This window comes from Acanthisitta chloris, unplaced genomic scaffold (genome assembly GCF_000695815.1).
Source record: "Acanthisitta chloris isolate BGI_N310 unplaced genomic scaffold, ASM69581v1 scaffold13411, whole genome shotgun sequence".
NCBI classification, from domain to species: domain Eukaryota; kingdom Metazoa; phylum Chordata; class Aves; order Passeriformes; family Acanthisittidae; genus Acanthisitta; species Acanthisitta chloris.
Genome location: NW_008654441.1, coordinates 14,969 through 28,772, shown reverse-complemented (window position 1 = coordinate 28,772; position 13,804 = coordinate 14,969). Strand labels below are relative to the sequence as shown.

Sequence of the window (13,804 nt, the reverse complement as noted above, 5' to 3'; positions counted from 1 at the left end):
TTATGTTTATATATCTGCATGATAGATCTAGAGTCCAGGTTTTTTTATTGCCTGCAGTGTAAGCCTGAGGCAAAGCTGATAAAAGCATCTGGGAACTTCTTTGGCAATTAAAACAGGAGTAACTGTAGCCCCATACTATGGCTTCTGTGCATGGTCCCTCACTGATGGGCTTCAGAAATTGCTCTGGGAATCTTGAACTATTGAGTTCAGCCTCCCAGTGTTGACTGGGAGGCTGAACTGGTTGAGATGAGCTCCTGAACAGCTGTGTTTTGCAAGCAACAGACAGGCATGGCTAGTGTTTAAGGAGAGAACTGGAAGCTGGAAGGTATTTGTGCTGCTTCTAGATAGCCAATGAATTTCTTTGTATCTGCAAAGAAATCTTGCATCTGCTCTGTGACTGTTGTCTCATCTGTAAAACAAAGGAGTGCTTTCCTGCCACCTGTTTCCTGGGGGTCTGAGCCTGGAGAGCTCCCTCAGGTGGAGAATGCTCTGGTAGTGTCAAACCTAGAACGTTATTGAAGTGTATTCATAACCTCTTCATTCAGCACCAGTTCTTCATACATTCTTTTCTGGGTTTACAGTGTGGTTTTCTCTTACTGACCCCCTGATGTCCCTCCCCTTTCTGTGTGTGCTCCAGCTCCACCTATTCACCCAACTACCATGCAGTGAAGAGAGAGTCAGAGCCAGGGGACCCTGCTGCCTTGGAGAATGAAAGGCAGATTTACAAGAGTGTGCTGGAAGGTGGAGATATCCCATTCCAGGGGCTGAGTGGTCTCAAGCGACCTTTGAGCTCTGCTTCCACAAAAGGTAGGTGGCTAGGGCACTAACCTCTTCTCTGTTCTGCACAGTGTCAAAAGCAAGGTGATACAGGGAAAATTGCTGCAAGGTTGAGAGTCCTGTTAAAGCCAGTTGAGGTTTATGCTGTCCTTCCACCTTGCCATTCCCAGTGTTCCCTCCTTTTTTCCCTCCGATCACACCGGCCAATATTTTTCATGACACCTTTAACTGATCCAGGTTCCTCTTCCCAAGAAGGACCAGCTCCCTCCATCCAGCACCTCAGCCACATCCCACACTCTTGTGTTCTTCCTCGAGGCTGCTTAGGCTGGCCTTGCTATCCATCTGCTCCCACTGCCTTGCCATGCTAGAGCCCTTCCCTGCCTTTTCTGTTCTTCCTGCTGCAGTATCTCAGCAGGCCATACCTGTCTGCTGGCCTGGCTACCCTGGTGTAGCTAGTGCCATGTGCTCCACAGCCTCCTGCCTGCCAGGGTTGTGCAGAGAATGCATGGGACACTGAACCAGCAATTGCTGCCTGAACCCTCCCTACAAGCTCCAGGACAGCAAGGCAGGAGAGACTGAACTCCTCCCCTTTCCTGCCCCCATTACGGACTCTCTAGAGGAGTAGGACAAGGAAGAGCCTGACTCCCATGAGGGGAATGCATCTCTGAGCCAACTTAAGCCTAAAAATGGCTTGAGATGGGGAGAGGACTGGGGAAGGAATGTGCTGGGTTTCTGAACTGCTCTCCCTAAAAATAGTACATCACACCAAAAAGGTCTCTCTGTCTCCATCTTCCAGCTGTTTTTCAGCATTTTGTCAGGCCTGTAGGGCAGGAAGAGCCTGACTCCCATGAGGGGAATGCATCTCTGAGCCAACTTAAGCCTAAAAATGGCTTGAGATGGGGAGAGGACTGGGGAAGGAATGTGCTGGGTTTCTGAACTGCTCTCCCTAAAAATAGTACATCACACCAAAAAGGTCTCTCTGTCTCCATCTTCCAGCTGTTTTTCAGCATTTTGTCAGGCCTGTAGGGCAGGGAGCTGGATCTGGGACACTGAACCAGCAATTGCTGCCTGAACCCTCCCTACAAGCTCCAGGACAGCAAGGCAGGAGAGACTGAACTCCTCCCCTTTCCTGCCCCCATTACGGACTCTCTAGAGGAGTAGGACAAGGAAGAGCCTGACTCCCATGAGGGGAATGCATCTCTGAGCCAACTTAAGCCTAAAAATGGCTTGAGATGGGGAGAGGACTGGGGAAGGAATGTGCTGGGTTTCTGAACTGCTCTCCCTAAAAATAGTACATCACACCAAAAAGGTCTCTCTGTCTCCATCTTCCAGCTGTTTTTCAGCATTTTGTCAGGCCTGTAGGGCAGGGAGTCAAGCTGGATCTGAACAAAAAAAATCTGTTACTGTTCCCCAAACTGCAATTGAACCTGAATCGTTATTTTGACATTTGAATTTGAACTCAAATTGGAAACAGACCTAAAAACTGCAGTCTAAGCTGAACTCAGACAGGATCCTACCTTAAAAAGCAATAATGTCCTGATCTGACTCCTTGAATTTTAAAGCAAACAGGGCTAACCATATTGTCTGAAGGGCACACAGTTTATTCCTAGTATGGGGAATCTCTAAGCAGGCATCTCTTGGGCAAGGTCAGCTGATGTGGTCTGCTTGTGCTAGCACAGTCAGCCGCTGATTGTTTTCTCCCTCCCAGGAATAAACTGTTTGGCAAGCACTGTGGTGAGACCATAGTAGGTGTGATTACATGCTTGGTATTAAGCCATTTTTGCAATGTTAGTGTCTCTGCATTCTTGCTGACACCCTGATCCTGCCCAGAGTTCAGCTGCCCTTTTCCATGGTGCCACAGCTTCCCTGGAAGCTGCTGACACTTAGCACTTTTTAGGAGTGTACCTTCAAAGTGCTCCCGATCTGCTTTTGGCCAAGCCTCTCATTTTAGAGATGTTAGCAGCACTTCACCTACTCCTGTATGCGTGGCTTGTTTTGCAGTTTCTTCCTGCTTTCCTTTATGTTTTGGAACTTTGTTTCTTAAAAGTGCATTTTATGAAATCCAAGCATGTTCTTTCTCCTTTCTCAATAGCTTTCTAGCACTTAAGCTAACAGGTTGTATTTATTTTATTCTGCATGCTTACCAGTGGATCGTAAAGGTGGGAATGCTCATATGACTGCACCCTCTTCAGTTAATAGCCGAACCTTTAACGCTAGTCATACCGGTATGTTAGGTCACGCATGTAAACATAAGAAGCCCTTATCAGCTGCAAAAGCCTGCATTACTGAAATCCTCCCTTCTAAATTCAAACCCAAACTAGCAGCTCCAGCTGCTCTTGTGCAGGACAAGACGGGTATCTTGCTGTCTCATGAGAAAGCTCAAAGCTGCGAAAACCTTCGTAGCTCCATTACCTTGTTTGATAATAAAAAGGCTTTCATGGTAGACATAGGGGAAAGCATAGAAAACATCCTGATGAAGTCAAAGCAAGAGTATGCCATCAAATCTGGCAGTACCATGAGCCTGCAGGAGTATGGAACCAACTCTAGGAAAGCCTACCTGCTCCCTGCCTCCAGGAAGAGTGGGATGGAGTTTACAGCACTCTATAAAGACATGCACCAGATCAACCGGTCCAAGATCCATTTGGGGGCAGCCTCCTCCTGCAGCGTGAAGGATATTGCGTCTCAGTTTGAGAATGAAGCAAAGGACAAGACGGAGCACAGCCTTAGTCGAGAGGATTCAGAACAAATCCCCAAAGACACCGTTTCCTCCCGTATCAGTGCCTTTGAGCAGCTGATTGAGAGATCCCGATCAATGCCTTCACTTGACTTTTCTGCTGGGCAAATCAAAACCACCACTTCTCTTCAGTCTAAAACTTGTCTGAGTTCTGCATATTCTGCAGAGATTCTTCTGGATTTGTCAAAAGCACACCAAGAAGAGAAGGATGCTGCCAGCTTGGCAGATAAATCCTCCCACTCCTGCAGCAATGTTGAGGACACGGCTTCAGATGTCAGTGATGCCATCCCTATGGACACACTTTCAGCTTGCACGGATGAGATAGATCTTCTCTCAAATGCCTCCAATGACAGCGGTGGCAGCAGCAGCAACCTCAATGGGCCTCAGAAGCATAAAATCAACAGATGCAAAGGCTCATGCCCAGCTTCCTACACCAGGTTCACTACCATCCGAAGGCATGAACAGCAGCAGGCCTCCCGAAACCCTGATTCCAAAGGAGATGTCTATGGGGACAGGCACATGCTCCCCAGAAATGTCTACCTGATGAGTCCACTCCCCTTCCGATTGAAAAAGCCTTTCCAACACAAATCCTGCAGAACTCCACCCCCAGACTGCCTGGGAGGCCTGGCAGTGCCCAGCCCTGAGATCCCTGACGACCCCATACAGCTGCAAGGGAGTGTCGGAGACAAGAGTCACCACTCCCAGCACCAACTGTACTCCAGGAACAGGCCTCTTGCCCCCAGGCGCCTGTCTTCCTTTGACATTGTGGAGAGGCTCAGCTACTTCCCCTCCATGGGATCTAGCGGAGATAGCGTCATGGGCCGGGCTGACACTCCTGACTCCTTAAACAATGGGAACCCTATTCCATATGCCCTCTGTCACAGCCTGGACACAAACAACAACCCGCAAAGTGAACTTGGGACGTACCTAGGAGGTGGTTTTTGTGTTCTTTACCAGTGTTCCTTCATCTGTCTTCTTGCTTCCTTTCTCTTCCCCTTTTCTTCCACAACCCTTGCATTTTTACTCCCCACCTTTGCATCCCCTGGCTCTCTTTTTTTTTTTTTCCCCTAGTGTGTCTAAAGTCTTTTGCGTGTCTTGCTGAGCATTTTTGTTCGGGACTTGTTAACAGCTGCACTTCTGAGAAACGATTTCCGCTGCCTTTCTAATCACATCAGGTTCAGTTTCTCTCTCAAGCACCTCTGGGGATGCAAGAGTCTCAACATGAGATATTTCTAGTCCTATATCATTTACATACATGGGAATTATAAAACAAATCCAGATGATTTGCTTTAAGGAGTAGTTTCTCAAGGTCTAGTTGTGTGTGTGTGTGTGTGTGTGTGTGTATTAAACTTTTCTCAACAGTAAAATGCCAAATTATACCTTGGTGGCAGCGAATGTTTTCTTCACAAAGTCCTTCTATGTCTTTACACTTTACTGTACCGTTATTTTCTTCCTGTTTTTGGATTTTTGTTCACATGTACAGCCCAAAAGGGAAAAAAATGAAAATGGATAAATTATCAACATCTGATTGGCAATTTGGTCAAAGGCAATTGAGAACTCTTAATGTCATAATGGAAACAAATTGTTTAAAAATATCTATTTTTTTCCTTTCTGGTTACGCTAGATAAATCCATCTGTATTTTAACTTCCTTATGTTGTTTCAAAGTAGATTCAGAATCACCAAGGCATTTTGCACCAGTTGATTACATGGAAACTCCAGAAGAAATTCTCCGCAGGCGGCATGATGATAAAGAGGTAATGCCCTCCTTAATGGGCCTAGAACAGTTGTAGCAGCTCCACATACAAGAAATACAGCATTCAGCTTTATATAAGAACAGCTTGTATGTCCATGGCTATGTGTACTGGAAGTTAGAGCAACAAGTAGGAACTAGTGTGTTTTAATTTCAATATTATCTCTGCCACTTATTTGATGTATAATGTGTATAGTATGATTTTGCTTTTGTTTCAAAGTAATCTGATAGTTCTTACCAATTGCACTAAATTATACATAGGGGCTTTAAATAATGTAAAAATGTTGGAGAGGTGTGTGAGATGTGGCACAACACCCCAGTACTCGCAGATAAAGATGGTTAATCTGTACTGTTTTGTATTGTTCTGGGTACAAATTGAAGGAGGGGAAGTTTAGGTTAGATATTAGAAAAAAGTTTTTTCCTGTGAGGGTGGTGAGAGACTGGCACAGGTTGCCCAGGAAGGTAGTAGGTGCTCCAACCCTGGCAGTGTTCAAAGCCAGGTTAGATGAGGCCTTGAGCCATCTGGTCTAGTGTGGGGGTGTCTCTGCCCATGGTGGGGGTTTGGGACTAGATGTTTTGTAAGGTCCATTACAACTTCAAAAATTTTATGATTCTATGATTCTTCATGCAAGCCACTTAAGTCAGTATTAACCAAACTGGTGAAAACAGTATTTTTCCTGTGAGGGTCCTCAGATTTTGAATGGCAAGTGTAAGATATTTTAAGCTGTCAGAAAGTGTGAAGTTTCCCCCAGTGCAAATTAGAATTCTTTATGGTATTTGAAGTTACTGACAACAGAATGTAATAGTTCTTTTTGAAATGGCTAAGCAATGCTGGGACCAGCCAAAATAATAGGAAAGCCACATAGACTTTTCAGCACTGACTGTATTCAAGCTGAGTTAAAGAAATTACTAAGTAATTGCTTTCTAGGAAGCTGGAATTAATTTCCCCTGCCTGGGGGGAAAAAAAATGAGTTTTATTTTTAGTGTTAACTGACTTCAAATGTTTATGTGTGCTTTGAAATATGGTAATACCTGCTCTTAATTCCTGTATGAAAAATGTATTTCTGCTGTCTTCTCCCATGAAACAGTTAGCAATCCCCCCACTTCCAAAATCCAGCATTAAAAAGTTGTGTAAGATCAAAACTCTGAATTCAGTAAGACCTGCTGGGTTCAAGTGAGTTAGCACAGAGCTGAACTGTCCAGCCTGCAGTCAGCCCCAAAAGGTGGAAGAATCCTTCTGCCTGGGTACTCAAGAATGCACATTTCCATTAGCATGCCAGAGACTTCAGAAGTCCAAAATAATTATTTGGGATTTATTTACTTTATTTTAAAATGTGTGTTACATGAACCCAAAGGAAGTATGGGAGAACCTGAATGTGGTTAGGCACTTTTCCAAGCTCCTTGCAAAGCTTGGGAGCTTGGTGCCTCGGAACTTACCAGTAGGGCTGATTCAGGTCTTTTGGAAGTCAATGAGAGAAATTCCTTGCTGGTTGAAGGGGTTTGGATCAGCCCTCTGCATTATCAACAATCTTCTTAGAAACTCCCATGGTCTGTCCACAACTTGGAAGCTACCTCCTCATTGACTTCCATCAACTTTGGATCAGATCCTCTGTATGAGCTGAATTTCAGTTATGCCATAATGATGATGTACATTATGTGCTTGCAAAACAAAAGGGTATTGTGTAGTTAGTAGAATCAGTATTTGATATTGAACTGTAAAACCCCAGATATTTGCAGGGACCTCAGGAATTTTATTTAAGTCACATTTATGGCAGCTTTTGAATGCCTTTAACTAGATGATTTACTGCCCATTTTATGCAATTTTATGGCAGAAACTTTTAGAGGACCAGAGACGGCTTAAACGTGAGCAAGAAGAAGCTGATATTGCAGCTAGAAGGCACACAGGGGTTATTCCAACGCACCATCAGTTTATCACTAATGAGCGATTTGGGGACCTCCTAAATGTAGACGATACAGCAAAGAGGAAATCTGGGTCAGAGGTCTGTTTTAGTTACCTCAGTCTGCTGCTTGACCCAAAGCAATAATTGCCTCTCACGATGTTGTGCTTTAGGCCGACATTAGCTCTTCAGAGAATGTCGTTTGTTGTTTTTTTTTTCCACCTTCCCCTTTCCCATTCTGGCTTCATTAGATCTGCTTTGACTCTTGTGCCTGGTAAATTAATTGATATTTCTATACCAAGCTGCATATATTAAAGCATGCCTGCTGAGAATTGCTGGTGCACACCTGTGATGCATGCCTTTAAATATCAGCTACTTAGTGAATCGAAGGCATTCTACATCTTTTGCATCATATTGCTACATTGTCTTCTTGTCTGTGCCTTATGCTTAGAAATTCATGTCTTGTTGATCCTGGCCATGTGACACTCGCGTAGTTTATTTTAGAAATAGTTTGTTTCTTCTCCTCTTGAAAGATACTTACTGTCCTTTCGAAACAATTGGAAAAAGTCTCAGCATGTTTCACTGGGTACAACCCTGTTGGACTTTCTGAAAGAGACAAAGGAGGAGGTAGATGGCTTTTTAATGAGCCCAAGGCACTTTTCCTGAGGTCTGGATGCTAGTCCAGGTGTCATGGCCAAATGCCTTTTCTGCCTCACATGGCTTGCTTCTGGGCTCTTGACAGCAGCTCTGTGTCCCCAGAGGAGCTGCATTGCAGCAGTGGGTGAAGTCATCACCACGTGGATGGAGTACACTTGTCTGCCCTTTATCTAGTTTCAAACGCTCTGGAGCCTCATGAATGTGACTACTTCCTATTTTATGCTCTATTACCAACGTGACTTTAAAATTGTCTGAATATTTTGTGGCCATTAGAAAATCAGCCAAGTAAATCAAGCTTAAATCAGCCTAGGCCTGCTGTCAGCATTGGTTTTGGCTTTGAAGCCACTGAACGCTTTTTTAGACGTGGTTAATTTATTAATATTTCCTCCTCACTTTTGTCTCTTTCCTACCAATTGACATAGAGTACATGGGTCACATCCAGGATTCAGCAGGGCCAGGTAATCATCAATAAGAGCCACATCAAATAATAGTCTACTGTTTTTTTCCCAGCTAATAAATTTTGGTTTTCCATTCAAATGTCAAGAGAAATTTGGTCCTGGAGCCCCAGTAACTGTAGTTACTGGAGCAGCTTTCATTCAGGAGGGTTAGTCACATTTAAAAGTTTACTGCTGTTTAAATACACTTCCTATAGAGCTCTTAATTACTGCTATAGCCGAAGTTGACACATTGTGTCCTGATGGGAGATGCCCATCCAGCATACTTGGACTGTAATACCAGTTGCACGCAAGCTTGTAGCAGAATACCTGCATTCGATTTCTTCCCCATGCTAATGGTAGCTATAGCAGAGTTTGGATGCTTTTCCTCAGAAGAGGGTTGAAAACCTAATTATTATTTTAATGTGTTGATTTTTTTTGATCTCTAGATGAGACCTGCTAGAGCCAAGTTTGACTTTAAAGCACAGACGCTGAAGTGAGTACAGCTTGTTACTACTGCCTTGAGTGTTCTTCCTCTGCTTTTTCCCCTAGGATGCAGCATTTATGAAGTGTCATGCAATTGGATTCATGTTTTGGGAGTGTCTTTCCAGCAGCTCAAAGCAAAGATGTCAATAATAAGACAGGGAAAAGTAATATGAATCTTGCAGATTGTAGCCTTTATGAAAATGTCTTCTCTATGCATCTCTATCCCACGTGATTTTTAGGGCAAACATGCACTCTTTACTGGAACAAGTGAGTACTGGAACAAGAGCTCTGCTCTGAGGGTGGGTGGAGCCACAGGAGAGCAGCATCCATTTCACTGTGCCAAAAGCAGAAGTGGCTTAAACAGATGCCAAGATTTAAGTATGTAGGTAGGTGGGCCCTTGACTCAGGATTTTTCTGACTGCTCTCCTGGCATCTGTGGATGCATCAGCAGATGTTTCTGGTGTCATTGTTGTACCTCCAACCCCCGTTGTGGTCCTTTGAGTGAATCACACGGCACTACTTGTTCTTTTTGGGAAACCCTGCTGTGAAGAGAAGGCCTGGAAGGCCTTTCCCTCTGCATGAGCGTGGAGATGCTCTCATTTTAACTAATTGCTAGGGAGGGAAGAAAGAAGAATAGAATTAGGTGAAGGACCTGCAGTTTTTCTTCTCAGGTTCTAATGTTCTGCAAATATTTTTTTATATGTTCTATATCTGATGATTTGTAATGATTTACATAGCATCTCCCCAGCACCTGTAATAAAACTGAGGCAAAGGTAAGGTGCAACTGTTGTGTCCCTTGAGCAGAGCATATCAGGGTGCCAGAGAAGAGTAAAGGAGAGCTTGTGAAAATCATGTTAGGAAAGGCTGGGTTGTTTGCCTTCCTCTGGAGACCCAAGTAGTAAGTTTGTAGGCCTAGTACAAGCTGCCCACAGTGGATGCTCAAGCTGCAGACATTTATCATGTTATCACTGAAGACTGTAGATTGAAATCCCAGTTGTTAGCCCAGTTGAGGTCAGTAGTTGCACAGCCACAGGAGGACCAGAAGTGTAATCCCTGCAGGATCCTCCTATGAGGAGGTTAATCTAATCAGCAAACTAGCTCACATTAAAATCATGTGTCTGTTTGGAAGGCACTTGTGATGTGACTGTTTCAAAACAGGAATTGAGGGCTGCTCATCATATCCAACATGGAAAGTTGCCAGTCTCATCTCTGGCTTGAGCTTGACCCCATTGCTGCTGGAGTGTGTGTGGTTAGTAGGGCCCTCATAGGCCAGCTTTTTTGACAGGATGTCCAAAGAGCAAGAGAGTCCCTGCACATTACAGGGTGAACAGACTAATTCTCAATATTTAGCTTTCACTTTGGGTGAAGCATGATGTGTATCAACAGGCTGATGCAGACCTTAGTACCTCCAGATTGCTGGACAGAAAAAGAACACATCTGTTCTCCTCCAGTGAAGTTCTAATGGAGTGTTTGTGTTGTTAACAGGGAACTTCCTCTGCAAAAAGGAGATATTGTTTACATTTACAAGCAGATTGACCAGAACTGGTTCGAAGGTGAACACCATGGCAGAGTTGGCATCTTCCCACGATCATACATAGAGGTAGCTGCTTTCCTTGCAGGTGTTCTCTTTGTCCACTCCCTTTCTGCCAGTGACCAGTTTATGGGCTTTTCATGTGAGACTTACCTGATTCTGTTTGTTCATTCTAGCTACTTCCACCAGCTGAGAAAGCTCAGCCCAAAAAGCCATTGCCTTTGCAAGTATTGGAATATGGAGATGCTATTGCTAAGTTCAACTTTAATGGGGATACCCAAGTGGAAATGTCCTTCAGAAAGGTAGGAATTTTGTTGTGCTGATGAATTGAGTCCAGACATGATGACATTTTTTACCACTAATGACTTGCAATTTTCAAATGAATGCTCCAATAAGATGAACTCTGTATTCAGGAAGGATTCCTTCTCATCACCTATGCTGTTACTTTACAGTCATTGTGTAGTGAATTGCAGTTACTGTTGCAGGTAGGCTAAATCACGAAGTGCCAATTGCTTCTTTAGGGCTGAGAAGATACTTTGAGCACAAGTGCTGGAAGCCTGGCTCTGCAAGGCAAATTAAATACTTGTGACATGTCTCTCCAGTCTGATACTACTCAGTGAATGTGCACACAGTCACATGATAATGGTGATTTAAAAAAGAAGGAAACTGGATTTGTTTTCCTTCATGCTACAAGCCAAATCCTTGGGCATAGGCAAGCGAAGTTATGGAGTATTAAAGTGACTGGCTAGACCTGACTACAGAGTGAAGGGATGGGAATAGGTTGTGTAATGACTGTTCAAAGCAAAGTCAGCCATATTTAGATTACGTAGCAGCATTCTCCATCTCAACCAGCTTTCAGTTTTGATGCTCAGATTAGATCTTGTCTGTCTTCTCTTTTAATTATACATGAAGGTGGGGCTTGCAGTTTATATTAGGGATCTGGAAGTCAATTCATTTGTCAGCAAAACAGGAGAGAGCGTTGAGAGACATAGGTTAGACTGCAGACCTGCACATACTTTCTGTATACCTCATACCCCTGAGTGTCTCGTGGTCAGCCTGAAAGTGCTGGTTTCCATTTTTTAACTAGCTCTAACAAGTAGCATCTTGAAAATGTGAGCATAACTGAGTCTGCAGACAGCCCAAGTCAGCACCAGAAGATCTGCATTTTCGTCTTCTCTGAACTGAAGAATATCATTCCCACCCAAAGTTTAAGGTTAGGATTACAAAACTGGAAACAGAGGAGGCTGAGAGCCACCAGTTGTTTTAGGTCAGCTGCCGCAAGATTAAAAATGTAATCTGCTTTGGAATGATGAAGTATGTAAAATCAGGACTACATTGCTGTTCTTTCTCATAGGGTGAAAGGATCACATTGATTCGACGAGTGGATGAGAACTGGTATGAAGGAAGAATTTCTGGCACCAGTCGCCAAGGCATCTTCCCTGTCACTTACGTGGAGGTTCTCAAACGGCCGGTGGTCAAGAATGCCATTGACTATCCTGACCCACCAATGTCTGTCTCCCCCAGCCGCAGCATGACAGCTTCACCACAGGTATTTGGGCTAGATGCAGCCAGTGTCAGCACCTTGCAGAACAGAGGGATGTTGCCATTGCTGTGCAAGAAGCAATAGCTGAAAAAAGCTGTAGCTAAGACTAGTGTTTTGTGCCATAAAAGCCACGTGCTCCCTGCAGTATGCTGCAGCTGCAGGAAAAGGTGATGCTTCATTTACCAGAAAGGTTAATGAACAGATCATCTGGGGATTTGGAGGCTCGGATTTTTATCTCTGATCTGTAGCTTGAATCTAGGCCAGGTGGAAAGGGCTGCGATTCACAGCCATGTGATTAAATTTCACTGCCAGAGATGGAATGAATTGGTCATCCAGCTCCTCCTGAGTGTTTACACTTTACAGACCTTCACTGTGATGAGTGAGTTTTATATTATGACTATTGAAAGGGTGTCACAGACTGTTACAGTCTGTAAGAGTCATTATGTTGATCCTAGTCAGCTGGAGTTAAGCTGTGTGCTTGCCCCTCTGTGTTCCAGCTCAGGACCAAGGGTTTGAGAGACAGAGTCAGAAGAGTAGCCTGTATTATTTGAAACTGGTGCTAAATGAACTCAGGTTTTGAGAGCAGGTCAGTCTGGGATCTTCCATGAATATTAGATTTACTATAAACCATATTGCACTTCAAACCAGAACTCAAAAGAGCAGCAGGTAATTGTATGGAGATCCCAGAACTTTTGCCATGGAAAACTTATCAGGGAGACGGTGAGTCTCTAAATCCCTTTTTTTCCTCTCGTCCTGCAAATACTCATGCTAGAAGAAGGCCAGCATACATATCCAGGTTGTGGCCATGTGGGTCTGGTGCAGCCCCCTCTCACCCATGGGACCAAAGCAAGGTCATTCTGATGTCAAAACTGCAAGGAACTTAAGTGGAGAATTAGGATTGGGAGAAAGGGATATATGGTACAGGATGCATGGGAAAAAAATGGCCATGACTCATGCGTGTTGTCTGTCTGGATCTTCCCTAAAAGGAGTGGCTTTAGTCTGAGCCACTGTGTAAAGAGGAAGTACTAGTTGCTTGTTTGGGATTCCATGTTAAAGTGGACCTCAGCTGAGCTTTTCTGTTTGAGTTTGGCAGTCTGTCCATAGCTGTGGCCTGTCTGCCACAAGCTCTCTGCAAGCCTCTCCCTTTGATGGAAGGGATCATATCCACCTTTTTTTTGTTTCCTTTGCTATTCTTTTGATTCCTCCCCTAGTAAATCAATTCTCTCTCTACCTTTTTGCCTGACTTGGTAGAGGACTGAGAAACACTGAGCAGTGTTAATGTAGCTGTTCTCACTCATGTCACTGGTGATAAGAGCTAAGGGCAAGACTTGGTTGTGTGTTCTGCCCTTATAAACCTAGGACCTATTTTAATCATGTCAAGAGCAAATGGCTACAGCTGGATTTTTTGATCCCTTTCTCCTGCACAGCTTCTGCAATGCAGGTTTCTTAAGGAGCAGGCATTGCTTGTGCTAGAGCTGGATAAAGTCAAAATTTATTGCAGCAGTGAGTTCTGGCTGAGTCCACAGTGTGAGTTGCAGGGGCCCCAGTTAAATGCAGCATGCTGCCATCGTGGATGGTGGCTTCAGCTGCTTCCTGAGGGACTTAGGGCATGTGGTATGAAGTCTGAGGTCTTCCACAAGATGCTTTGTGTCTGGGATCCTGGCAAAGGCTGGAGAAGGCTACTAGCAGTGCAGATACAGGCTGAACTCTGCGGTTGGAGTAGCTGTGGACAGCGTGTTCTCCAACACGGCACCCCATCTATAGAAAACTTAGGCGCATGGTCACAGATCTGCTTCTCTCCACACTTGCTCTCTCTCCTTTTATTTTTGCTCGGGTTTGTATTTCCTTTATTATTTTTTTGTTCATTTCTTTCTTTTTCTCTCCTGCTTTTGTCTCCTTCAAGTCTCCCAGCTCTGAGCTGCTTCATACACCAACTCCTCCGCCTTTGCCTTTCGCGCGCCGCGCCTTATCTCCAGAGGTGCAGGCGGTCACA

The 13,804-nt window shown here is 44.3% G+C and overlaps 1 protein-coding gene across 1 annotated transcript in view; it reads left to right on the top strand.

Moving 5' to 3' along the window:
- The window catches only part of SORBS1 (sorbin and SH3 domain containing 1), a gene marked incomplete at its 5' end in the record, with an annotated part of 68,390 nt that overhangs the window by 43,874 nt on the left and 10,712 nt on the right, over window positions 1-13,804 (top strand). The window contains 9 exons of the mRNA XM_009083527.1: window positions 638-807; window positions 2,925-4,445; window positions 5,181-5,266; window positions 7,095-7,262; window positions 8,701-8,747; window positions 10,223-10,337; window positions 10,445-10,570; window positions 11,623-11,817; window positions 13,715-13,804. The exon at window positions 13,715-13,804 is cut by the window's right edge and continues 624 nt beyond it. Of these exons, the coding sequence (XP_009081775.1) occupies window positions 638-807; window positions 2,925-4,445; window positions 5,181-5,266; window positions 7,095-7,262; window positions 8,701-8,747; window positions 10,223-10,337; window positions 10,445-10,570; window positions 11,623-11,817; window positions 13,715-13,804 (2,518 nt within the window). The remainder of the gene's footprint in view (window positions 1-637; window positions 808-2,924; window positions 4,446-5,180; window positions 5,267-7,094; window positions 7,263-8,700; window positions 8,748-10,222; window positions 10,338-10,444; window positions 10,571-11,622; window positions 11,818-13,714) is intronic.